Raw genomic sequence first — 27,691 nt, forward strand, 5'->3', positions numbered from 1 at the left:
CATAGGGGTAGAATGCAGTTTTTGGCTTATAACTCAAAAACCAAAGCATTTAGAGCAAATCTGACACGAGGTTAAATGGTTTATCAGGTCAAGATCTATCTGCCCTGAAATTTTCAGATGAATCAGACATTCCGATTGTTAGGTTTCTGCCTCTGAATTGGTTATTTTAAGGAAATTTTGCTGTTTTTGGTTATTATCATGAATATTATCATAGATAGAGATAAACTGTAAACAGCAATACTGTTTAGCAAAGTAAGATTTACAAATAAGTCAACATGACCGAAATGGTCAATTGACCCCCTAAGGAGTTATTGTCCTTTATAGTCAATTTTTAACAATTTTCATAAAATTTGTAAATTTTTATTAACATTTTCCACTGAAACTACTGGGCCAAGTTCATTATAGATAGAGATTTTTACAAAAATCTTCTCCTCTGAAACTTTTGTCAAGATCTATCTGCCCTGAAATGTTCAGATGAATTGGACAATCCGTTGTTAGGTTGCTGCCCCTGAATTGGTAATTTTAAGGAAATTTTGCTGTTTTTGGTTATAATCATGAATATTATTATAGATAGAATTAAACTGTAAACAGCAAAAATGTTCAGCAAAGTAAGATTTACAAATAAGTGAACATGACCGAAATGGTCAGTTGACCCCTTGGCAAACTACTTGGCAAACTTGGCCACAATCATCCTTGGGGTATCTAGTTTAAAAAATGTGTCCGATGACCTGGCCATCAAACCAAGATGGCCACCCTTGGGGTATCTAGTTTAAAAAATGTGTCCGATGACCTGGCCATCAAACCAAGATGGCCACCCTTGGGGTATCTAGTTTAAAAAATGTGTCCGATGACCTGGCCATCAAACCAAGATGGCCACCATGACTGAAAATAGAACACGGGGTAAAATGCCGTTTTTGGCTTATAACTCAAAAACCAAAGCATTTAGAGCAAATCTGACGCGGGGTAAAATTGATTATCAGGTCAAGATCTAATGCCCTGAAATTTTCAGATGAATTGGACAATCTGTTGTTGGTTTTTTTACCCCCTATGTTCTATTTTTAGTCATGGTGGCCATCATGGTTTGATGGCCAGGTCTTCTGACACATTTTTATCGAGCCTTCGACTTTAGTCGAAAAAGCAAGACTAAGCGATCCTACATTCCGTAGTCGTCGTCATCGTCGGCGGCGGCGGCGGCGGCGGCGGTGGCGGCGGCCACAAATATTCACTCTGTGGTTAAAGTTTTTGAAATTTTAATAACTTTTTTAAACTATGCTGAATTTCTACCAAACTTGGACAGAAGCTTGTTTATGATCATAAGAAAGTATCCAGAAGTAAATTTTGTAAAAATTAAATTCCATTATTTCCCTATTTTACTTATAAATGGACTTAGTTGTTCTGCCAGGAAACATTACATTCACTCTGTTGTTAAATTTTAATAACTTTCATTCTGGGTATTTAGTTTAAAAATTGTGTGGCGTGACCCGTCCAACCAACCAAGATGGCTGCCATGGCTAAAATAGAACATAGAGGGGAAATGTAGATTTTGGCTTATATATCTGAGACCAAAGCATTTAGAGCAAATCTGACTAGGTAAAATTGTTGATCAGGTCAAGATCTATCTGCCCTGAAATTTTCAGACAAATCAGACAACCTGTTGTTGGTGCCCCCAAATTAGTAATTTTAAGGAAATTTTGCAGATTTTGGTTATTATCTTGAATATTATTATAGATAGAGATAAACTGTTTACAGCAATAATGTTCAGCAAAGTAAGATTTACAAATAAGTCAACATGACCGAAATGGTCAATTGACCCCCTAAGGAGTTATTGTCCTTTATAGTCAATTTTCAACAATTTTTATAAAATTTGTAAATTTTTACTACTGGGCCAAGTTCATTATAGATAGAGATAATTGTAAGCAGCAAGGATGTTCAGTAAAGTAAGATGTACAAACATATCACCATCACCAAAATACAATTTTGTCATGAATCCATCTGCTTCCTTTGTTTAATAGTCACATAGACCAAGGTGAGCGACACAGGCTCTTTAGAGCCTCTAGTTTATATATCTCGTAGCTAGTGCCCAGACCTGCCAACTATCCTGATTTTCGCGGTATCATCCCTATTTTTATCCCTCAACCCGAATCCCGATATCGGGATCGTAAAACTAGTCAAAATCCCGATTTTCACCAAATATACCTGAAAAAATTGTTGTTTACCGATTTTGAAGTTTTATTTGATCAATTTTATAAAATCTATAATTTTACCTGGGGACATATTATGACAAGTTAACAAATCTCCGCTAATCAACAGTCACAACAGGTGTCATAATTAGTGGTTTTATGTAATCAGATTACCTAATGGGTCGTAACAGTCCTCAAAATTAATTTGTATACACAAATTTGGTCAAACAGCCTTTCAATTTTAATCAATTTATCATACAAGCACAATTTGCAACATTTGCCGTAGTTCTACAACAAAATCATAATTAATTGAAAGATGAGAACTGTAATAAACTCTCACGAAAACATCGTTTATCTTGAAATCCGTTAAATTTTTGAAACCAGACGTTGTGTGTCTGTTGATTTAAAATCGATGCCATTTTGTATTCACTTCTACTGTGTTACTGTATAAGCCTCCGCCGGTAAGAGCACCTCTGAATACAAAGAAAGATAACTCAAATTTTATCCATTTTCTCATTGATACTGATAAGACCATAAGTAAGACTAAATCAAAATCTGTCTTCATCCTTCTAACTTTAGGACATGTAGTTTTAGGTCTTTTGAGTCAAGGTTCATAGATAAGAAGGTCTTTGGAGGGGGAAAGGGGGGGGGGGGTCTACTTTGAATCCTTTATTTTTAATGCCATTTTTCTCTATTCTTCAGTTATTTTGTCAATTTTATAATTTAATAGTACAAGAATCATGCAAATAAAAGAAATCAAGGCCTACAAGCTCATCATTAGTATACCAAATGAAAAGAGAAGAGAACTTAGACTATTTTAGGAGTAAAAAACAATGCACACAGAAACGTCGCTAAAATTGTAACCCTTAAAAATCTGGTCATGCGCTAAATCCCCCATGGAGATTTTCAAAAGTTGGCAGGTCTGAGTGCCCCTTTAAGCAATTATCAATCAACCGAATATATGTACAAGAAATGATAAAAATGCATTTCAAGGAAGTCCCAAATAACAGTAGAAAATTCAATAAAAAAATAATAATAAAAACAAGAGGCTCTCAAGAGCCTGAATTGCTCACCTTAAATATTTTGCAATCAGACAACCCGTTGTTGGGTTGCTGCCCCTGAATTGGTAATTTTAAGGAAATTTTGCTGTTTTTGGTTATTTTCTTGAATATTATTATAGATAGAGATAAACTGTAAACAGCAATAAGGCCACAATTAAAAATAATTCAGTTTGCCCAAACCCGACCCATGATGACTGGGTGTGGGAAGGTAGGTAGGCAAATTCTTTTTTTTTTTTATTTTATCCGAATTTGCATGAAAATATTAAAAGATCTTAAAACAGTATATCTTTTTTTTCTCTGTCAAACCTTTGTAGAGACAACCAAAAGCCACTAATTTAAAACCTCTATAAATAAATTAGTCTACTTTATGATTTGTATCCTGAGATGTTTATAACCCTGACAATTGCTAACTGTGTGAAAGGGCTGTTGGATTTGTGAAGTGATTTTCAACAGTTCCATCAACACAATGTTTGTGTAAAAAAAATATCAGCTGATTATGTAATGATTAAATTTGTTTGCAGTTTTTAAATCCTATTTCTATTAAAATAGATTAAATGTCCTAAAATATTTATATGAATTATTATCTACCATCCTTAGTTTGTGTCTTTTTTATGTTTTGAAAACAAATTTATATTTTACATTATCACACAGGTAAACTAATTTGGCAATAGTATAAATAGATCAAAGCATGTTCTGTAGAATCTGCAAACTAAAAACGTATTTGTTATAATTTTATTTCTTTAAATAATCAAGTTTAAATTTTTGAAAATAATCATTATTGATAAAATGCAATTGCACAAAGTTAACATTTTCTGAAGACTTTTACCGGATTTTTGTGACAAAAATGTCGGTTATTGATTTGGGGATGTAGGGCGGGCGGCCGGGCGGTCGGGCGGGCGGGCAGCAATCAAATGTTGTCCGTGCATTAACTCATGAACCGTTCAACCAAAGCTTTTAAAATTTTAATATGTTATTACTGACAACTATACGAAGGTCAAGTTCAATAATGGCGATTTTGACTTTTACCGTTCAGGAGTTATGGTTCTTGAAAGGCGGCAATCAAATGTTGTCCGTGCATTAACTCATGAATCGTTCAACCAAAGCTTTTAAAATTTTAATATGTTGTTACTGACAACTAAATGAAGGTCAAGTTCAATAATGGCGATTTTGACTTTTACCGTTCAGGAGTTATGGTTCTTGAAAGATTGAAAAATGGAGTTTTCAGTCGTGTCCGTGCATTTACTCATGAACTGTTCTACCAAAGCTTCCCAAATTTTAATATGTTGTTACTGATGACAGAATGGAGGTCAAGTTCAATAATGACGATTTTGACTTTTACCGTTCAGGAGTTATGGTTCTTGAAAGATTGAAAAATGGAGTTTCCAGTCGTGTCTGTGCATTTATCCATGAACTGTTCTACCAAAGCTTCCGAAATTATAATATGCTGTTACTGATGACAAAATGGAGGTTAAGTTCAATAATGACGATTTTGACTCTTACCGTTCAGGAGTTATGGTTCTTGAAAGATTGAAAAATGGTGTTTGCTGTCGTGTCCGTGCATTTTCTCATGAACCATTCAACCAAAGCTTTTGAAATTTTAATATGTTGTTACTGATGACAAAATAGAGGTCAAGTTCCATAATGACGATTTTGACTTTTACTGTTCAGGAGTTATGGTTCTTGAAAGATCGTAAAATGACGTTTCCATTCACGTTGTTGCATTTACTCATGAACCATTCAATCTAAGCTTTTCAAATATTATTATTTCAAAATGTTGATACTGATGACAAAACGGAGGTCAAATTTGATATTGATGATTTTCACTTTCACGATTCATCAGTAATAGTTCTTGTGATATTGCCAGGACACAAATAAATGTAAATAAATCCGGTTTGCTGTCGTTGTGACAGCCTCTTGTTAGGTCATGGTTCTAGGGGCTTCCTCACTGGCAAATTGTATAAAAATTTAATATGGCGTCCATAACATGTTTTTACTTTTGCACATGTGAAAAAATATTTCTGACAAAAGTCAGATTTCTTTTGTCAAAAGGGATTTATATTTATATTGCAATAAATTATTCAAAAGAAGTTACATTCAGTTAAGATTACTATTTCTGATTCTGTGAGCCATTATAGTTTTATCAAATTCTCCCAAACAGCAACGTACTGACTGTCTAATGAGACTTGTAAATTTGAACTATTTGAATAAAAGGGCATCTAATTTACATGATAAAGGAAGATTATAATTAAGACAACAATTTATCAAGAAATAATTCCTTTTTATTCAGTAAAAACAATATCTTCTTGCAAGATTGTAAATTCGCAACTTCCGGATCCATTTCCTGTCAGAATAACATTGAAAATATTCGATTGCACATGGTTTTGAACAAATCTACCTGAATATTCTTATCAGATATTCGATAACAAGATGAAATTAACATTGAGCATATAGCTAAGGGTTTGGTAGTACAAACAACTACAGCGTAAAAAAACTGTGCCACTTCACTTGTTTTACTTCTTTACGTTCGTTAAATCAGAAGATAAAAACAGAGAACATCGAATATCGATTAACTGCGTCTCTTATACGCTTTCTTTTAATCTTATTCACAATTACTTTCAAACGCAAAGACGACAAACATTAAGTTTTGTACGATGACGAAGCGGACCCAAAATAAATAAAAAAAAAAAAATTCTTCCAGAAAACGTCAAAAAAAGAATTTGAGTCAGAGGGTTTATTTTTGGTCGGTCGCGTTTGGGCAAACAAACAATCTTTTTATACCCCCGCTTTGTCAGTCCGTCTGTCCGTCAGTCAGTCCGTCAGTCAGTCCGTCAGTCAGTCCGTCAGTCAGTCCGTCAGTCAGTCCGTCCCATGAAACTTTCGTCAAATTTTTCTCAGGAACTACACATCCACCCGTTCTGTAATTTGGTATCAACATTTATATATGTTAGCCATACCGTGTGATGCGTTTTCAGATTCATCACTTGACAACTTCCTGTTTACCGAACACTTGTATGATTTTACACATGATAGCCAAGTTGAAAATTTTCATCACATTTTTTTCAGGAACTACACATCCACCCTTTCTGTAATTTGGTATCAACATTTATATATGTTAGCCATACCGTGTGATGCGTTTTCAGATTCATCACTTGACAACTTCCTGTTTACCGAACACTTGTATGATTTTACACATGATAGCCAAGTTGAAAATTTTCGTCACATTTTTCTCAGCAACTACAATACAAGGATTTCTGAAATTTGGTTTCAGGATTTATACAAGTCAGCTATACCGTGTGATGCGTTTTCAGACACAACTTCCTGTTTACCGAACACTTGTATGATTTTACACATGATAGCCAAGTTGAAAATTTTCGTCACATTTTTCTCAGCAACTACAATACAAGGATTTCTGAAATTTGGTTTCAGGATTTATACAAGTCAGCTATACCGTGTGATGCGTTTTCAGATTCATCACTCGACAACTTCCTGTTTACCGAACACTTGTATGATTTTACACATGATAGCCAAGTTGAAAATTTTCGTCACATTTTTCTCAGAAACTACAATACAAGGATTTCTGAAATTTGGTTTCAGGATTTATATAAGTCAGCTATACCGTGTGATGCGTTTTCAGATTCATCACTCGACAACTTCCTGTTTACCGAACACTTGCATATTTTTACACTATTAATATTATCCACTTGCGGCGGGGGTATCATCAGTGAGCAGTAGCTCGCAGTTTCACTTGTTATTTTGGCCTAATGTTCAGCAAAGTAAGATTTACAAATCAGTCAACTGACCGAAATGGTCAGTTGACCCCTTTAGGAGTTATTGCCCTTTATAGTCAATTTTTAACCATTTTTAGCTGACGTGGCCCAAAGGGCCGTGTGAGCTTTTCCCATCACTTTGCGTCCAGCGTCTGGCGTCGTTGCATCCGGCGTTGTTGTTAACTTTTACAAAAATCTTCTCCTCTGAAACTGCTGGGCCAAATTAAACCAAACTTGTTCACAATCATCATTGGGGTATCTAGTTTAAAAAATGTGTCCGGTGACCCGGCCAACCTACCAAGATGGCAGCCATGGCTAAAAATAGAACATAGGGGTAAAATGCAGTTTTTGGCTTATAACTCAAAAACCAAAGCATTTAGAGCAAATCTGGCATGGGGTAATATTGTTCATCAGGTCAAGATCTATCTGCCCTGAAATTTTCAGATGAATCGGACATTTCGTTGTTAGGTTGCTGCCCCTGAAATGGTAATTTTAAGGAAATTTTGCTGATTTTGGTTATTATCTTGAATATTATTATAGATAGAGATAAACTGTAAACAGCAATAATGTACAGCAAAGTAAGAACTAAAAATAAGTCAGTATGACCACAATAGTCAATTGACCCCCTAAGGAGTTATTGCCCTTCATAGTCAATTTTTAACAATTTTCTTAAAATTTGAAGATTTTCAATAACATTTTCCACAGAAAGTACTGTTATAGATAGAGATAATTGTAAGCAGCAAGAATGTTTAGTAAAGTAAGATCTACAAACACATCACCATCACCAAAACCGATTTTGTCATGAATCCATCTGTGTCCATTGTTTAATATTCACATAGACCAAGGTGAGCGACACAGGCTCTTTAGAGCCTCTAGTTTAAAAGTAATGCTTTATGGCGGTTAGAACCAACACTTCTACTGTTTGCTACAGAAGTTGCTTGCTCATTGCTTTGTTCACTCACTGGAGTATCTTCATGATCATCATTATCAAGCTTCGAGTTACCTCCTGATCGACTTTCCTCATAAGACTCATGCCCTTGATTCACAGGATTATCGCTGTCTAGTTCAGAGTCACCTGCCTGACTTCCTAATTCAGATTCATGTCCTTCTACTTCATTGTCACTTACACCTTGTTCACTGTCTGACTGATTGTTGGCATGCGAGTCTTCCTCTTCATCACTATCATAATAAAGGACTTCATGCTCAGCCTTATTCTTGTTCAAGTTTTGAGTTTTTAGACTTTCTTTCAATGTTACCCTCTTTTCCTGTTGTTTGTTTTTCTTATCTTTTTGTTCATCAATATCTCTTAAAATCCTACATTCATGCACTCTTACATAAGTTCCTCAATATCTTATAAACACAACAACATTGTCCTGTCCAATAACTGTACCAGGTCCTTTCCATTGATTGTCTCTAAGAAAGTATACTTTATCTCCATTTCTGAATTTCTCACCTGAGGGACGAACCTGCTTTCGAAGAGCTAGCCTAATTTTCTCTGAGGATTCTGATGCTACAAATGCTTTCCTTGCCTCGTGAAGACCAACTAATAGTTTTCCCATTGTTTTACTCATTGTTTCTCCTTCAAGAGCTGGAGGTTTATTGACTAGTGTTGATGGCAGGTTAGGGTTTCTTCCAAACACAATTTGATAAGGACTGTAACCATACACATTTACAAGACTATTTTTGGCATTCACAGCCCAGCTAATTGCAGTTTCCCAAGATAGATTTGACCTTTCTCTGACTTTGTTTACTGTTTCAGTTAGAGTTGCATTATGTCGTTCTACAATTCCATTTGACCAGGGACTGTATCCTGCTGTTGTCTTAACTGACATGATTAGATTTTCAGCCATATCACGAAAAAATTGAGAATTGAATTCCCCACAATTGTCAGTGTATACTCCATCTTCAAGAGCACCATATACACTAACCCATATCTGCATGAATTTGTCAACAACTAACTATGAGTCTTTTCTCCTGATAATAGCTGCTGCACTCAAACGGCTAAACAAGTCAATTATGTGCAAATAGTAGAAATTGTGATCAATCTCATGTAAATCCATAGCAACAATTTGGTTAAAATCATTTGCATGTGAAAATCCCACTATTGGCTTTGGTTTCGGACGTTGGTACTTGAAACAGACAATGCACTTTGAGCAAACATCATTCACTATTGCCTTTGTATCTGAGTCAACTGAGCCTGCACTTTTCAATAGAGATAACAACTTTTCAGATGAGGCAGGACCAAATTGTTTATACAGTTTTGATATAATATCCTTCTTTCTTTTCTTAGAGAATCCAGAATCTACCTTCAGGATTTCCTCCTCACTCACTACAGAATCGGTCTGCCCAGTTCTTCTGTCTTTGATGTTTATGCAATAATGACCATTTGAGGTGAAATGAACATCAACTGGTTTTCCAAACATTGTCACTTTATCATTATGGAGATCAAGAACTGTTTGTGCTCTTTTCAAAGAATCTTTGCTCAATAATAGAGGTATTTCACAGTCAACTACTTCTGTGTCTATGTAACATTTTAAAGACCCAATTGTGGCAGGTAACTTCACGGACTGATAAGAATGTACTGTTTTACCTCACCAAATTTGAAAGGTGTATTACTTTCCTTGCATTTTATTTCTTCATTAGCAGAGTCGAAAGTGTCTAAAAACTGATATAACCATTTTGTCCCGCAAACTGTTTTGGTACATGCTGTATCTACAACTGCAGCATTAAATGCCTCAGCTACAAATATTTCTTGAGGTATAATGTTTTGTTGAGAAGTTGTAATTAGAGTTATGTTTACAGTTTCAGATGTGTCTGTTTGTTTCTCTGTCAGTTTAACATCATAAGTTTTATGTGGACAATCCCTGAACCAGTGATATTTTGAATCACAGCATCTACAACGAGATATGCTTCCATTTATAGTTGGATTAAGTCGGGATTGAGTATTTCTTTGATCAAATGATCTATTCATGCGATTGCGAGCACCAAATCTCCTTGAACTATGCCCTCTATCAAAAAAATGTTCTCCTACAAATGCAGATTCTTCTTTAACAGTAACTATATCATTATCACTCTGTGATTTTGATGCAAATATCCTATTAAGGGCTGCCTTCATGGTTTCAAACTTTAAATCAGAACATGCAGTTAAAGCTAAATGTTGATCACTTTCACCAAGTCCTGCATTATCTAGGAGTTTAAATGCTAATATTGCATCAGGAAGTGGCATGTCATATTTCTTGCATTTGTTATACTTCTGTTCAAACTCAATTATATAGTCACACATTTTAATCGATGTCTCCCTGTGATACTTATCAAAAGCTGTATATGCTGCATAAGCTTGATCTGTCTTGTCCTTTTCAAACAATTTATCTAATTCTATTATCAATTTGTCAACTCCTTCATCAACATTCAAATCTTCTGGTGTTATTTCTAAAGCTACTTCTCTTGGCTTCCCTTGTAACGACAGTGCAAGTGCTAGGCCTCTCTTCTTTTTGTCCAAATCTGTAACCAGTTGCCACATCTTCACTTCATTTTTAGCTCACCTGTCCCGAAGGGACAAGTGAGCTTATGCCATCACTTGGCGTCCGTCGTCGTCCGTCGTCTGTCGTCCGTCGTCTGTCGTCGTAAACTATTTCAAGAATCTTCTCCTCTGAAACTACTGGGCCAAATACTTTTAAACTTTAACTGAATGTTCCTTAGGGTATCTAATTTATAAATTGTATCCGAAGTTTTGATCTATCAACAAACATGGTGGCCATTGCTAAAAATAGAACATAGGGGTCAAATGCAGTTTTTGGCTTATAACTCAAAAACCAAAACATTTAGAGAAAATCTGACATGGGGTAATATTGTTTATCAGGTCAAGATCTATCTGCTCTGAAATTTTCAGATGAATCAGACAACCCGTTGTTGGGTTGCTGCCCCTGAATTGGTAATTTTAAGGAAATTTTGCTGTTTTTGGTTATTATCTTGAATATTATTATAGATAGAGATAAACTGTAAACAGCAATAATGTTCAGCAAAGTAAGATTTACAAATAAGTCAAATGACGGAAATGGTCAGTTGACCCCTTTAGGAGTTATTGCCCTTTATAGTCAATTTTTAACCATTTTTCGTAAATCTTAATCTTTTACAAAATTCTTCTCCTCTGAAACTACTGGGCAAAATACTTCCAAACTTTAACTGAATGTTCCTTAGGGTATCTAGTTTGTAAATTGTGTTCGAAGTTATGATCTATCAACAAACATGGTCGCCATTGCTAAAAATAGAACATAGGGGTCAAATGCAGTTTTTGGCTTATAACTCAAAAACCAAAGCATTTAGAGCAAATCTGACCTGGGGTTATAATGTTTATCAGGTCAAGATCTACAATGTATCTGCCCTGAAATTTTCAGATGAATCAGACAATCTGTTGTTGGGTTGCTGCCCCTGAATTGATAATTTTAAGGAAATTTTGCTGTTTTTGTTTATTATCTTGAATATAATTATAGATAGAAATAAACTGTAAACAGCAATGATGTTCAGCAAAGTAAGATCTTCAATTAAGTCAATTTGACCAAAATTGTCAATTGACCCCTTAAGGAGTTATTGCCCTTTAAGGACTTTTTTCGCAATTTGTTCATCATGTTGACTTACTTTAAAAAATCTTCTCCTTTGAAACTGCTGTATCAATTTCAACCAAACTTAGGCTAAATGAGTTTCAGAGTATTTAGTATAAATTTTATATTTGATTTCCTTGTATGTCAAGAAACATAGCTACTATGGCTAAAATAGAACATAGGAGAAAATGATTTTTTTTTTTGGCTTTTGAAGAAAATAGGACGATCCAAAAAACATTTTAATAAATTGAAAAGCCAAAATAATCATTGATGAGAGATTTAACCAAAAGAATTAAGGTGAGCGATTCAGGCTCTTGAGAGCCTCTTGTTCCATTGCTGATATGACTTCTCCGTTGTCAAGCTTGGTGGGTTCTTGTAACTCAGAGCCGTCGCCATCTCGCCAGATGAGCTCTACTACTGTTAAATGGCTATATATGACTGAAGTGTTCTTTGTACAACTTTAATCTAAACCCACCAAGTCACTGTAAATACAAAGATACATACAAATAGAACTAAAGACTGTATAGATTAAACTATGATATCTAAACTACTAAACTAAATAGTTAACACAAAGACCCTATAAGTATTAATGAATATTAATGCAATCGGCTACCAATGATGGTGCCCAATTAATTTCTAAATTGCCAATGTGAATAACTTGATAATCTTATTACGGGTATCTGGAAATTTGAACATTTTTAACTTATTCAATTCAAACTCTTGTGTGATAAGGATGTTAGTTTCTCATACTGGTACTATCTAGACCCATCATAATTCACAGAACCAGTTTTGCTTTGTTCTTTCTGTATAATTTGTCATCTTCTAGTAACAGTGCAAGCAGTCAAGCCTGTAAAAAGTAAGTCTCCCTGATTTTAAAGGAATATAAATTTGGATGGGGAATGGTGGTAAAGAAAAGTTGAAATTTTACTAACTCAAAGCACTACTGAGGAATACATGTTTACTTGTCCTTCATGTATTTTGCTAGCCTTGTGCAACAGGACAAGTGTTACTGTTGAATAGTTATCAAAGGTACAAAGTTTTTGAAATTTAATACGGCAGATGCGCGTTTGTTCTCATCAGTGATGCTCAGATCAAAATATTTAAAGATGAAGAGCATTGACCCATAAATCCAAAAAATTGTGCCAAATAAGCCTAAGGTAATCTATGCCTAGGATAAGAAAATCCTTAGTATTTAGAATAATTCATACTTTTGCAAACATTAAGTTTATAAAAAAAAATGATCATATATTTCATATTCATGTCAACACCAACGTGGCATGGACCCAGTGTCGAACCCTGAGTCTGACTGAATATTCAGAATAAATATAAGTATAAGTTCAATTCAATTTGACTGTGCAAATAGCACAGTTTCAGTAAGAAAGAAGCCAGTTTCTGTCAGAAAGGAGGTTTATATAAAAGCTGTTATTTGGGTGAGCTGACCAGTATTTTGGGTGAGTTGACACTTAAGCTCAAATAGATGTTATTTAGACTCTAATAGAAATTTCATTTATTTTGCAGTATCAGAGAGAATATCTTACAAATCTTACTGCAGGAATCAGAGTAAGTTACTTAAAAAAAATCTATATTAAAAATTAAAAACCAATTGTTTCAACCAGAAAAAAAAATCGATTTTGATACAAAAATATTAAAATTCCGCTTAAAATGTCAGTTCCAGTGTTAAATATAGCTGATTTAAAAATATATGGTCATCACTACAAAAAAGTCATCATGATCATAATGGTCAGTTGACCCCTTAAGGAGTTATTGCACTTTATAGTCAATTTTTATCAATTTTTCGTAAATTTTTGTTATCTTTTACAAAAATCTACTCCTGAAACTACCAAGACAAATTTAACCAAACTTGTCCACAATCATCATGAAGGCATCTAGTTTAAAATATGTGTCTGATGATCCTGCCTGTGAACCAAGATGGCCGACATGGCTTAAAATAATACATGGGGGAAAATTTCCAAATTAATCGAAACTTGTTGAAGATTCAGATTAGAATTTTATTGAGCAATAGATGACTTAAAAGGCTTACACAAGAGAACGGAAGTTCGTAACTACCAAAGGTCATTCTTTAGATAACGGATGATCTGAATTGTAGTATAGGGAGGGAGCTGGCCCAACAGCTTGGGAGGGCGTGTAAGCCCTAAGTCATCTATTGCTCTATAAAATTCTCATCAATCTTCAACAAGCTTCGATTAATTTGGAAATTTTATTGAATAATAGATGACTTAGAGTCTTCCACAAGACTTTAGAGTTCTACATTCTAGATCATTCATACCAGGATGTATGAGTAAGCAAATTCTTGATAATAATAAAAATTCTAATAATGTACAATCAATTGAGCATATTGTACACCCGGTTCACTGGCAACCATTTTTCCTTTAATTTTAGCAAAATTTCGAATAGTTATTTCCTTAGAATGCAATGCATCAAAACATAGATCCTGTAAATTTGAAATTCTTTCTTGTGTCAATCTAAATGTCATATTTCCAGAACTAATTATAAATCCTAAAAGTGTTATTTCTTTTGTTGGTGTAAACACAGATTTCTTTGGGTGTACTGTAAAACCTAAACTATCAACTATTATGATTCCACAGTATGTTTTACATTGCTCTGACAGTCTTCATAAGTGCGTGCTATAAGTAAGCTATCATCTATGTAAGGGACATTTATATGACCCATTTTTTGCAAAAAAGAATATACTGGTTTTAGTAATTTTGTAAAAATTCTTGGACTTGTTGATAAATTAATCCCTGTGGTAATACACAAAATTGATAAGCGATATTATTCCACATAAATTTTAATATTTGCAGTCTTGTTCATGAACTGGTACACTTAAATAACTGTCTTTTAAATCAATCGATGCAAAGTAATCATTTTGTTGTATGGTTGTTAAAGCTCGAACAAATGCTTCCATTTTAAAATGAATTTTTGACACACTTTCAATGAAGTTTTTCAAGTTCAATATCATTCGAATTGTATTGTCTTTCTTAGGGCGAATAAATATATTAGAAAAATATTCCTCTTTTTCTCTTTTCAATACTAGCCTAACAATACCTTTTTTCAAGAACTTATTAACTTCCATTGTGATCAACTTGTTTTCTTGTTCATTAAATACAATTGGAGATGGTCTAAAATTTTGTTTTGGGATTTCATCTAGTTCAATTTTGTATCCCTTCACTGCATTTGATATAAAAGCATTACTTGTTAACTTTTCCCATTTTTTTACAAATTAAAGATTTTGATTTGCCTCCTGTAAAATTGTCTACTGTGTTTATCACTGTTATATTATCACTTACACTTAACGTTTGTCTTTGTTGTGAAATTTGGCCTTAATCTTCTTGTTCTTGTTGCCCTTCTGTCCATTTACTTGTCCAGAAGTTTTTGCATGCTTTGGTTGGAAATAGGGTGGTTTTTGCCATGGAGGTCCTGGACGTTTCTCCACTCTGCGTCCCTCTAAAAAAAGTCATTAAAGCTTAGTTTATTTATCCTCCTGTCCCATTTTTCAAGGCCTTCCAATTTTGTGTCTAAATTGTTCCCAAAAAGGTACTCTGTAACTGGTGTGTCCACATCTGTTACCCTCCTATATTTAATAGGAACTCCTGGCGTTATTAGCTGTTTGCGTTTTCTATTTGAGGTATATATCCCATGGGTTAACATTTTAAACATGTCTTTTGTTGTTTTTTTGACCTCATGCATGTCCCCTCCAGATTTCATTACATTTAAGGACTTGGCTACCATTAGTAGAGTAGTTGTAAAATCTGGGTCCCTTTGCTTCTTACTCTTGAACCCTCTCCAAATCTCTTTGTTTACTTTGGGAACCTGAAGTCCTTTACAGTTTTCTGGAACTAAATACTGTTCATCTAATTTTGTTAGTGTCTCTGTTTTCATTGGCTTATTTATAGCCTGGTCCACTAATTTGGCCATCTGATTATCAATACTGTCCCCAAATTTCTTCCGTTCTTCATACATTTTTCTAGTTTAGTCTAGAAATGCCTTATTCTCCGCATTGCCATTAGCGTCAACAATATCATCAACATTTAACTCATCATCGTCATCGTCGGAAATATCTTCCAGTCTATTATCCGACAGATCACTTTGATTGTTATTGTTTATAAGGTTAACCTCATTGTCATCTTTATCCTTTTATGTATTAGTGTTTGATTTTGTCTTATGAACAGTTTTCTGCTTAACCGCATCCTGCACAGTAAGCATATTTGCAGCCAAATTGGCAATGATCTCTGTATGAGATTCTATCTGCCTTTTGTCTTATGAACATTTTTCTGCGTAACCGCATCCTGCACAGTAAGCATATTTGCAGCCAAATTTGCAATGATCTCTGTATGAGATTCTATCTGCCTTTTGTCTTATGAACATTTTTCTGCGTAACCGCATCCTGCACAGTAAGCATATTTGCAGCCAAATGGGCAATGATCTCTGTATGAGATTCTATTTGCCATTTGTTGACATCGGCCATGTTCGATATTTTATCCCACAATGCTTGCATTGTAAGGTCATTTCCGGTTGACCTTTCCCCAATATTATTAATATCACTTGGTCCTGTTTCATCAACATCTTGTTGCACAGGCCTTTGTGGTGTTTCACTGGCTTTCACAGTTTTTACTCGATGAATCTCACGAGTCCTTTTCTTTATTGCATCTATCATTTCCTCATTTGGAGGAGAATTGTCCATCTTGGACGTGTGGCCTTGTTCGGCCGTCTCCATTGTAGCGTAACTGTTTTCATAAATAAATCCAATAAATTCTTCTGTTTAGAAGTACATCCACACGTAAAATTCACTTCAAAAGAAATACTGTTAGCTCCTGCACTAAATATACTGTTTTCCTACACATACGAAACTCTTAATTAGGTAATTTTTGTAAAAAACTTTGGAGATTTGCTTTTAAGAATTGACCAATGGCGTCACGTGACCGTAATGATGTTTGGTAGTTACGAACTTCCATTCTCTCTTGGAAGCCTCTAAGTCATCTATTGTTCAATAAAATGCAGTTTCTGGCTAATATCTCAGAAACCAAAGCATTTAGAGCAAATCTGACAAGGATAAATTTATCCGATAAGTTAGGTCTGTCTGCCCTGAAATTTGTAGACCAATCAGGCAACCCGTTGTTGGGTTGCTGCCACTGATTTGGTGATTTTAAGAAAATTTTGTAGCTTTTGGTTATTATTTTAAATATTATTATAGATACAGATAAACTGTAAACAGCAATAATGTACAGCAAAGTAAGACCTACAAATAAGTCAGCATGATCAAAATGGTCAATTGACCCCTTAGCATGTGAAGGAGATATTGCCCTTTATAGTCAATTTTCGACAATTTTCATAAATTTTGTAAATTTTGTAAATTTTTACGAAATACTCTACTGGGCCAAGTTAAATATAGATAGAGATAATTGTAAGCAGCAAGAATGTTCAATAAAGTAAGATTTACAAACACATCACCATCACCTAAACACAATTTTGTCATGAATCTATCTGTGTCCTTTGTTTATGATATGCACATAGACCAGGGTGAGCGACACAGGCTCTTTATAGCCTCTAGTTTAGGTCCCTTATTCCTGAACATTTTAGGAAATACCCCCAAACTCAATCCCATTCTTCCTTTTGTTATATGGAACGTTGTGGTACAATTTCAGAGATCCATACACTTTATACACAAGTTTTTATTGGGAAACTACAGAAATGCTTATTGTTGGCCCCTCTTTACCCCTTAATCCTAAATTGTTAGTACCATGTATTAATTTTGAATTTTCATATATATTGAGTTATATTTTTTACAGTTTCTATGTTGATTCTATTAAAACATTGACAAATAGATTTTTAAAATTTTTTTTTAAAATAATTTTGTTTATATATATATATGTACTTGTATCATTGTTTGTTATGCATTGTAAAGCGCTTAGAGTAAATGTTTATTTAGATAAGCGCTATATAAGTAATGTAAATAATAATATTAATAAAAATAATAATAATATATCCCCTAAAATTAATCCCAACCTTCTGGTAAAAATTTCCTCATGGGTCTTAATAAGCTGCGCTCAGCGATGCATTTTATTATACATATGCCAAAGACAGGAAGTATTATTGTTTACGAATGTCTGTCCATCCATCCGTCTGTCCATATATACAGTCTGTGCCAAAACCTTTCCAGCTTCCTAGTTTGACTCAGAATTTTTAATATTTTACTTCTAAAAGTAAATAAAATTTCTTAATATTTTCCCTAGCAAGAATCAATTTTTCACAAGACTTGAGCATAGGTCTAGTGGCTAATGGCACAGCCTGTTTGTCTGTTCCTCTTTCTGTCATCACTTTACACAAGAAATCAAATTGGATTTAATTAATTCCCACTGGGAATAAAACTTATATATGGGCTAAGACAGAAGGCATTAACCCAACTATAATCACTGTAGCAGAAGGGGCATTAAATTTTACCCACGATAGGTTGAGATCTATCCGCCCTGAGATTTCTAGACGAATCAGAAAAACTGTTGGATTGCTGCCCCTGAATTGGTATTTTAGGAAATTTTGCAGATTTTATACGACCGCAAAAATTAAAAAATATTTTGGTCGTATATTGGTATCACGTCATCGTCGTCATCGTACGAAGACAGATTGTTTCCAGTTAACTTTTGAATAAGTAAAAAGAAATCAATAAAATTTTAACACAATGTTTATAACCACAAAAGTAAGCTTGGGATTGATTTCAATTGTTCTGATATTGTACCACAATGTTTAATACCATAAATAGAAGGTTGGGATTTATTTTACGGGGTTATTGGGCAAACAGTCCAGGAATTAAGGGCCAAAAAGGGGCCAAAACAAGCATTTTTCTGGTTTCAAGACAATAACTTGTGTGTAACTGTATGGATCTCTCTGACATTGTACCACAAGTTTTCATATAACACAGGGAATCAGTTTGGGGTTAATTTTTCCGAATATGTAGGAATAAGGGGCCAAAAAAGGGCCAAAAAGAAGCATTTTTCTAGTTTACAGACAATAACTTGTGTTAAGTGTATGGATCTCTATAATTTTTATACGACCGCAAAATTTGAAAAATTTTTCGTCGTATATTGCTATCCCGTTGGCGTCGTCGTCGTCGTCCGAATACTTTTAGTTTTCGCACTCTAACTTTAGTAAAAGTGAATGGAAATCTATGAAATTTTAACACAAGGTTTATGACCACAAAAGGAAGGTTGGTATTGATTTTGGGAGTTTTGGTCCCAACATTTTAGGAATTAGGGGCCAAAAAGGGCCCAAATAAGCATTTTCTTGGTTTTCGCACTATAACTTTAGTTTAAGTTAATAGAAATCTATGAAATTTTGACACAAGGTTTATGACCACAAAAGAACGGTTGGGATTGATTATGGGAGTTTTGGTTTCAACAGTTTAGGAATTAGGGGCCAAAAAAGGGCCCAAATAAGCATTATTCTTGGTTTTAGCACAATAACTTTTAAAAAATTGAATGATTGGGGTTCTTTGATATGCCGAATCTAACTGTCATGACTGTGTATGTAGATTCTTAACTTTTGGTCCCGTTTTCAAATTGGTCTACATTAAGGTCCAAAGGGTCCAAAATTAAACTTAGTTTGATTTTGACAAAAAATGTATCAGTTAGGTTCTTTGATATGCTGAATCTAAAAATGTACTTAGATTCTTGATTATTGGCCCAGTTTTCAAGTTGGTCCAAATCGGGGTCCAAAATTAAACTTTGTTTGATTTCATCAAAAATTGAATAAATGGGGTTCTTTGATATACCAAATCTAACTGTGTATGTAAATTCTTCATTTTTGGTCCTGTTTTCAAATTGGTCTACACTAAAGTCCAAAGGGTCCAAAATTAAACTTAGTCTGATTTTAACAAAAATTGAAATCTTGGGGTTCTTTGATATGCTGAATCCAATAATGTACTTAGATTTTTTATTATGGGTCCAGTTTTCAAGTTGGTCCAAATCAGGATCCAAAATTATTATATTAAGTATTGTGCAATAGCAAGTCTTTTCAATTGCACAGTATTGCACAATGGCAAGAAATATCTAATTGCACAATATTGTGAAATAGCAATTTTTTTTTTAATTAGAGTTATCTTTCTTTGTCCAGAATAGTAAGCAAGAAATATCTAATTGCAAAATATTGTGCAATAGCAAGATTTTTTTTAATTGGAGTTATCTTTCTTTGTCCAGAATCAACTTAAATCTTTGTTATATACAATATACAATGTATATTCACTTTTTACTACCAACTGATAAATTAAAATAATCTTTACCATTCAGTGATAACAAGCAGTTTTTTTTACATCTTAATATTTTATGATGTATTTAAATGAGTAGTTATTGTTGCAAACTCCATTAGAAATTTTAATTGAGATTAGTTTTGGAATAAGGGAAAGGGGGATGTGATTAAAAAAATTGGGTTCAATTTTTCTCATTTGAAATTTCATAAATAAAAAAGAAAATTTCTTCAAACATTTTTTTGAGAGGATTTATATTCAACAGCATAGTGAATTGCTCTAAGAGAAAACAAAAATTTTAAGTTCATTAGAACACATTCATTATGTGTCAGAAACCTATGCTGTGTCAACTATTTAATCACAATCCAAATTTAGAGCTGAATCCAGCTTGAATGTTGTGTCCATACTTGCCCCAACCGTTCAGGGTTCAACCTCTGCGGTCGTATAAAGCTACGCCCTTCGGAGCATCTGGTTTACAAGAAGGTTCAATACCACTAAAGGAAGGTTGGGATTGATTTAGGGGGTTACGGTCCCAATAGTTTAGGAATTAGGGAACAAAAAGGGGGCCCAAAACAATCGTTTTTGTAGTTTTCAAACAATAACTTATGTTTAAGTGCATGAATGGACAATTAACACAATTTAAAAGCAGTGTAAGGGAGGTAATTCTAAAACATTTAACATACAATGTTGGGTATGTTCGGATTTACCTCCCTGACACTACTTGTATATTATGTATAAAGAAATGTTAGGTTTTGGACTTATTGCAAAAAAGGGGTGGTGGGTGGTAGTTGTTGTAAATTTTTTTTCTTCAAATTTCTCAAATTCTAAATTGATGAAAAGTTAAAAGAAAAAATCTTTAATTGCACAATATTGTGCAATAGATTTGTATGATCTTGACATTTGTTTTGTGTTAGAAACTCATTTTATGTAAATAATTTGATCGCAATCCAAAATCAGAGCTGTTTCAAGCTTGAATGTTGTGTCCATACCTGCCCCAACTGTTCAGCCTTCAGGGTTTGACTTCTGCGGTTGCATAAAGCTGCGCCCTGCGGAGCACTTGGTTGGTTATTATCTTGAATATTATTATAGATAGAGATAAACTGTAACAGCAAAAATGTTCGACAAAGTAAGATTTACAAACAGGTCAACATGACCATAATTGTCAGTTGACCCTTTAAGGAGTTATTGCCCTGTTAATATAGTAAATTTTGAACAATTTTTCATAAATTTTTGAAATCTTTTACAAAAGCCTTATCCTTTGAAACTACTGGGCCAAATTTAATCAAACTTGGCCACAATCATCATTAAGGTATCTTGTTTAAAAAATGTTTCCGATGACCCGCCCGCCAACCAATATGGCTGACATGGCCAAAGGTAGAATATAGGGGTAAAATGCATTTTGTGACTTTGAAACTAAAGCATTTAAAGCAAATCTGACATCAGATTGAAATGTTTATCAGGTTTTTATTGATCTGCCCTGTTGTTTCAGGACAATAACTTTAGTATAAGTAAATAGGAATCTATGAAATTTAAACAAAAGGTTTATAACCACTTAAGGAGGGTTGGGATTGAGAGGACCCAAATTAGCATTTTTCTAGTTTAATGTATTGCAGAAAAGCAAAATAAATAAAGCCTAAAGGGGGGTTTTGTTTGTCATTTTTATTTGACCTAAAAAATTAAACTTTTTTCAGTCGTTTTTTTGGTATCACATAGTCATCATCGTAAACATGTACTTAGATTTTTGATTATGGGCCCAGTTTTCAAGTTGGTCCAAATCAGGGTCCAAAATTTAACTTTGTTTGATTTCATCACAAATTGAATATATGTGGTTCTTTGATATGCTGAATCTAACCATGTATTTAGATTTTTTGATATTTGGGCCCTTTTATCAAATTGGTCCACAATGAGTTCTAAAGGGTCCAAAATTGAATTTTATTTGATTTCATCTGAAATTGATTAATTGGGGTTCTTTGATATATATGCTGAATCTAACCATGTTTTTGGATATTGGACCATAATAGTTAAATTTCCAATTTAATTTTTTTAAGTTCAATATACGTCTGGCGTACTGAATTATAATCCTGGAACTATTGATAACTACTTCGACCAAATTCATTCTGTGTCAGAAACCTATTCTGTGTCAACAATTTAATCACAATCCAAATTCAGAGCTGTACCAAGCTTGAATGTTGTGTCCATACTTATCCCAACTGTTCAGGGTTTTGACCTCTGCGGTTGTATCAAGCTGCCCCCCGCAGAGCATCTGGTATATTTTTATGCCCCACCTACGATAGTAGAGGGGCATTATGTTTTCTGGTCTGTGCCTCCGTCTGTCTGTGCGTTCGTTCGTCCATGCGTCCGTTCGTACGTTCAGGTTAAAGTTTTTGGTCAAGGAAGTTTTTAATGAAGCTGAAGTCCAATCAACTTGAAACTTAGTACACTTGTTGCTTATAATATGATCTTTCTAATTTTAAAGCCAAATTAAACTTTTGACCCCAATTTCACGGTCCACTGAACATAGAAAATGAAAGTGGGAGTTTCAGGTTAAAGTTTTTGGTCAAGGTAGTTTTTGATGAAGCTGAAGTCCAATCAACTTGAAACTTAGTACACTTGTTGCTTATGATATGATCCTTTTAATTTTAAAACCAAATTAGACTTTTGACCCCAATTTCACGGTCCACTGAACATAGAAAATGAAAGGGGGAGTTTCAGGTTGGTGTTTTTGGTCAAGGTAGTTTTGATGAAGCTGAAGTCCAGTCAACTTGAAACTTAGTACACTTGTTGCTTATGATATGATCTTTTTAATTTTAAAGCCAAATTAGACTTTTGACCCCAATTTCACGGTTCACTAAACATAGAAAATGAAAGTGGGAGTTTCAGGTTAAAGTTTTTGGTTAAGGTAGTTTTTGATGAAATTGAAGTCCAATCAACTTGAAACTTAGTACATATGTTCCCTATAGTATAATCTTTCTAATTTTAATGCCAAATTAGATTATTACCCAATTTTCACAGTCCATGGAACATGGAAAAGGATAGTGCAAGTGGGGCATCCGTGTACTTTGGACATATTCCTTGTTAGACTTATTTAAAGGGTAATTATGGTTGCAAATTCCAAAGTAAATTTGGAGATTATGACTAAACTTGAGGGAAAGAATTTTTTGTTAGGAGGAGGTAAAAAAGGGGGGGAGGGGGAATGAAATTATGGAGGGGGATAACAATATTTTGTAAAAACAAAGGGGGGTAAATTGTTATTTAAATTTTCTGATTGGGGTTGTTTGAACAAGGGTGGGGGTGGGGTGGGATACAAATATTTTGTAAAAAAAGGGTGGTGGTAATAAAATTTTTTTAAGGGGTGGGGTGGGGTGGGGTGGGGTGGGCTTGGGTGGGGTGGAATTGTTTAGGAAAAGGGTGGGGTGTTGAAAAAAGGGGGGTAGAATTTTTTTTAGGGGGGGATTCAATTTGCAACAGCAAAGTGAATTGCTACATCAAGCAAAACATTGAGCGGGATAGTGATCCGGCGGCGGCATTAGCTCACTTCTTCAAAGCTTTATATTTTAGAAGGTGGAAGACCTGGATGCTTCATACTTTGTATATAGATGCCTCGTGTTACAAAGTTTCCGTCAGTCACATGTCCAATGTCCTTGACCTAATTTTCATGGTTCAGTGACTACTTGAAAAAAAAGTTAAGATTTTTTGTAATGTTAAATTCTCTCTTATTATCAGTAAAAGGATAACTACATTTGGTATGTGCGTACCTTGCAAGGTCCTTATGCCAATCAGACAGTTTTCACTTGACCTTGACCTCATTTCATGGATCAGTGAACAAGGTTAAGTTTTGGTGGTCAAGTCCATAACTCAGATACTATAAGCCATAGGTCTTGTATATTCGGTGTATGGAAGGACTGTAAGGTGTACATGTCCAACTGGCAGGTGTCATCTGACCCTGACCTCATTTTCATGGTTCAGTGGTTATAGTTAAGTTTTTGTGTTTTGGTCTGTTTTTAGCTCACCTGACCTGAAAGGTCAAGTGAGCTTTTCTCATCACTTGGCGTCCGTCGTCCGTCGTCCTGCGTCCGGCGTCCGTCGTCCGTCGTCCTGCGTCCGTCATCCGTGGTCCGTAAACTTTTACAAAAATATTCTCCTATGAAACTACTGGGCCAAGTTCTACCAAAATAGGCCACAATCATCCTTGGGATATCTAGTTTAAAAAATGTGTTGCGTGACACGTCATACCAACCAAGATGGCCGCCATGGCTAAAAATAGAACATAGGGGTAAAATGCAGTTTTTGGCTTATAACTCAAAAACCAAAGCATTTAGAGCAAATCTGACATGGGTAAAATTGTATATCAGGTGAAGATCTATCTGCCCTGAAATTTTCAGACGAATCGGACAACCTGTTGTTGGGTTGCTGACCCTAAAATGGTTATTTTAAGGAAATTTTGCAGTTTTTGGTTATTATCTTGAATACTATTATAGATAGAGATAAACTGTAAACAGCAATAATGTTCAACAGAGTAAGACCTACAAATAAGTCAACATGACCAAAATTGCCAGTCGACCCCTTAAGGAGTTATTGCCCTTTATAGTCAATTTTTATCAACTTTTTATCATTTTTTGTAACTTTTCTAAAAATCTTCTTCTCTAAAACTACTTTGCCAAATTTAATCAAACTTAGCGACAATTATCATTGTGGTTTATAGTTTAAAAAATGTGTCCGATGACCCAGCCTACCAAACAAAATGGCCTACATGGCTAAAATTAGAACATAGTGGTAAAATGCAGTTTTTGCTTTATATCTTTGAAGACATTTAGGGCAAATCTTTCAAGATTTTAATGTCCATCAGAATAAGATATATCCCCTCACAAATTTTCAGTTGAATCGGACAACCTGTTGTTGGGTTGCTGCCCTTAAATTGGTTATTTTAAGAAAATTTTGCAGTTTTTGGTTATTATCTTGAATACTATTATAGATAGAGATAAACTGTAAACAGCAATATTGTTCAGCAAAGTAAGATCTACAAATAAGTCAGCATGATCAAAATTGTTAGAGGACCCCCTAAGGAGTTATTGCCCTTTAGAGTCAATATTAAACAACTTTTCCTCATTTTTATAACTTGTATAAAAATCTTTTCTAAAACTACTTGGCCATATTCAACCAAACTTGGCCACAATCATAATACTAGGGTATCTATTTTTAAAAAGAGTGTATAATGACCCCGCCTACCAACAAAGATGGCCGACATCAGTAAACACATTAACAGGTGAGCGATACAGGCTCTTGAGAGCCTCTAGTTTTATACTGTATGCAATAGGTTTACTATATTTGGTGTATGGAAGGACTGTAAGGTGTACATGTCCAACTAGCAGGTGTCATCTGACCTTGACTTCATTTTCATGGTTCAGTGGTTATAGTTAAATTTTTGTGTTTTGGTCTGTTTTTCTTATACTGTATGCAATAGGTTTATATTTGTTTTATGGAATGATTGTAAGGTGTACATGTCTAGCTGGCAGATGTCATCTGACCTTGACCTATTGTTCATGGTTCAGTGGTCAAAGTTAAGTTTTTGAGTTTTGGTCTTTTTTTCTAATTCTGTATGCAATAGGTCAACTATATTTGATGTATTGAAATATTTTATGATCTATATGTCAGTCGTACAAGTTTTATTTGACCTTCACCTCCTTTTCTTGGTTCATTGCTCAGTGCTAAGTTTTTATACGACCGCAAATTTTGAAAAAAATTTCGTCGTATATTGCTATCACGTTGGCGTCGGCGTCGTCGTCGTCGTCGTCGTCGTCGTCGTCGTCGTCGTCGTCCGGCGTCCGAATACTTTTAGTTTTCGCACTCTAACTTTAGTAAAAGTGAATGGAAATCTATGAAATTTTAACACAAGGTTTATGACCACAAAAGGAAGGTTGGTATTGATTTTGGGAGTTTTGGTCCCAACATTTTAGGAATTAGGGGCCAAAAAGGGCCCAAATAAGCATTTTCTTGGTTTTCGCACTATAACTTTAGTTTAAGTTAATAGAAATCTATGAAATTTTGACACAAGGTTTATGACCACAAGAGAACGGTTGGGATTGATTTTGGGAGTTTTGGTCTCAACAGTTTAGGAATTAGGGGCCAAAAAAGGGCCCAAATAAGCATTATTCTTGGTTTTCGCACAATAACATTAGTTTAAGTAAATAGAAATCAATGAAATTTAAACACAATGTTAATGACTACAAAAGGAAGGTTGGTATTGATTTTGGGAGTTTAGGTCCCAACAGTTTAGGAATTAAGGGCCAAAAAGGGACCCAAATAAGCATTTTTCTTGGTTTTCGCACCATAACGTTAGTATAAGTAAATAGAAATCTATGAAATTTAAACACAAGGTTTATGACCATAAAAGAAAGGTTGGGTTTGATTTTGGGAGTTTTGGTCCCAACATAATAAGGGGCCCAAAGGGTCCAAAATTAAACTTTTGTTTGATTTCATCAAAATTGAATAATTGGGGTTCTTTGATATGCTGAATCTAACTGTCATGACTGTGTATGTAGATTCTTAACTTTTGGTCCCGTTTTCAAATTGGTCTACATTAAGGTCCAAAGGGTCCAAAATTAAACTTAGTTTGATTTTGACAAAAAATGAATCAGTTAGGATCTTTGATATGCTGAATCTAAAAATGTACTTAGATTCTTGATTATTGGCCCAGTTTTCAAGTTGGTCCAAATCGGGGTCCAAAATTAAACTTTGTTTGATTTCATCAAAAATTGAATAAATGGGGTTCTTTGATATACCAAATCTAACTGTGTATGTAGATTCTTCATTTTTGGTCCTGTTTTCAAATTGGTCTACACTAAAGTCCAAAGGGTCCAAAATTAAACTTAGTCTGATTTTAACAAAAATTGAAATCTTGAAGTTCTTTGATATGCTGAATTCAAAAATGTACTTAGATTTTTTATTATGGGCCCAGTTTTCAAGTTGGTCCAAATCAGGATCTAAAATTATTATATTAAGTATTGTGCAATAGCAAGTCTTTTCAATTGCACAGTATTGCGCAATGGCAAGAAATATCTAATTGCACAATATTGTGAAATATCAAAAAAAAATTTAATTAGAGTTATCTTTCTTTGTCCAGAATAGTAAGCAAGAAATATCTAATTGCAAAATATTGTGCAATAGCAAGATTTTTTTTAATTGGAGTTATCTTTCTTTGTTCAGAATCAACTTAAATCTTTGTTATATACAATATACAATGTATATTCACTTTTTACTACCAACTGATAAATTAAAATAATCTTTACCATTCAGTGATAACAAGCAGTTTTTTTACATCTTAATATTTTATGATGTATTTAAATGAGTAGTTATTGTTGCAAACTCCATTAGAAATTTTAATTGAGATTAGTTTTGGAATAAGGGAAAGGGGGATGTGATTAAAAAAATTGGGTTCAATTTTTCTCATTTGAAATTTCATAAATAAAAAAGAAAATTTCTTCAAACATTTTTTTGAGAGGATTAATATTCAACAGCATAGTGAATTGCTCTAAGAGAAACAAAAATTTTAAGTTCATTAGAACACATTCATTCTGTGTCAGAAACCTATGCTGTGTCAACTATTTAATCACAATCCAAATTTAGAGCTGAATCCAGCTTGAATGTTGTGTCCATACTTGCCCTAACGGTTCAGGGTTCAACCTCTGCGGTCGTATATAGCTACGCCCTGCGGAGCATCTGGTTGTGTTTTGGTATATTTTTCTTAAACTATAAGCAATAGGTCAACTATATTTGTTGTATGGAAGAGCCTGGCATTGTCCATCTGACCTTGACGTCATTTCATATGGTTCAT

At 34.3% G+C, this 27,691-nt stretch overlaps 1 protein-coding gene across 3 annotated transcripts in view; it reads left to right on the plus strand.

The window, feature by feature from the left end:
* The window catches only part of LOC139525464 (importin-4-like), a 371,591-nt gene that overhangs the window by 42,224 nt on the left and 301,676 nt on the right, over positions 1-27,691 (plus strand). For all 3 annotated transcript variants that reach the window (XM_071320816.1, XM_071320818.1, XM_071320817.1), the window contains exon 4: positions 13,125-13,166. In XM_071320816.1, the coding sequence (XP_071176917.1) occupies positions 13,125-13,166 (42 nt within the window). The remainder of the gene's footprint in view (positions 1-13,124; positions 13,167-27,691) is intronic.

The sequence above is a fragment of the Mytilus edulis genome, chromosome 5, assembly GCF_963676685.1.
Source record: "Mytilus edulis chromosome 5, xbMytEdul2.2, whole genome shotgun sequence".
NCBI classification, from domain to species: domain Eukaryota; kingdom Metazoa; phylum Mollusca; class Bivalvia; order Mytilida; family Mytilidae; genus Mytilus; species Mytilus edulis.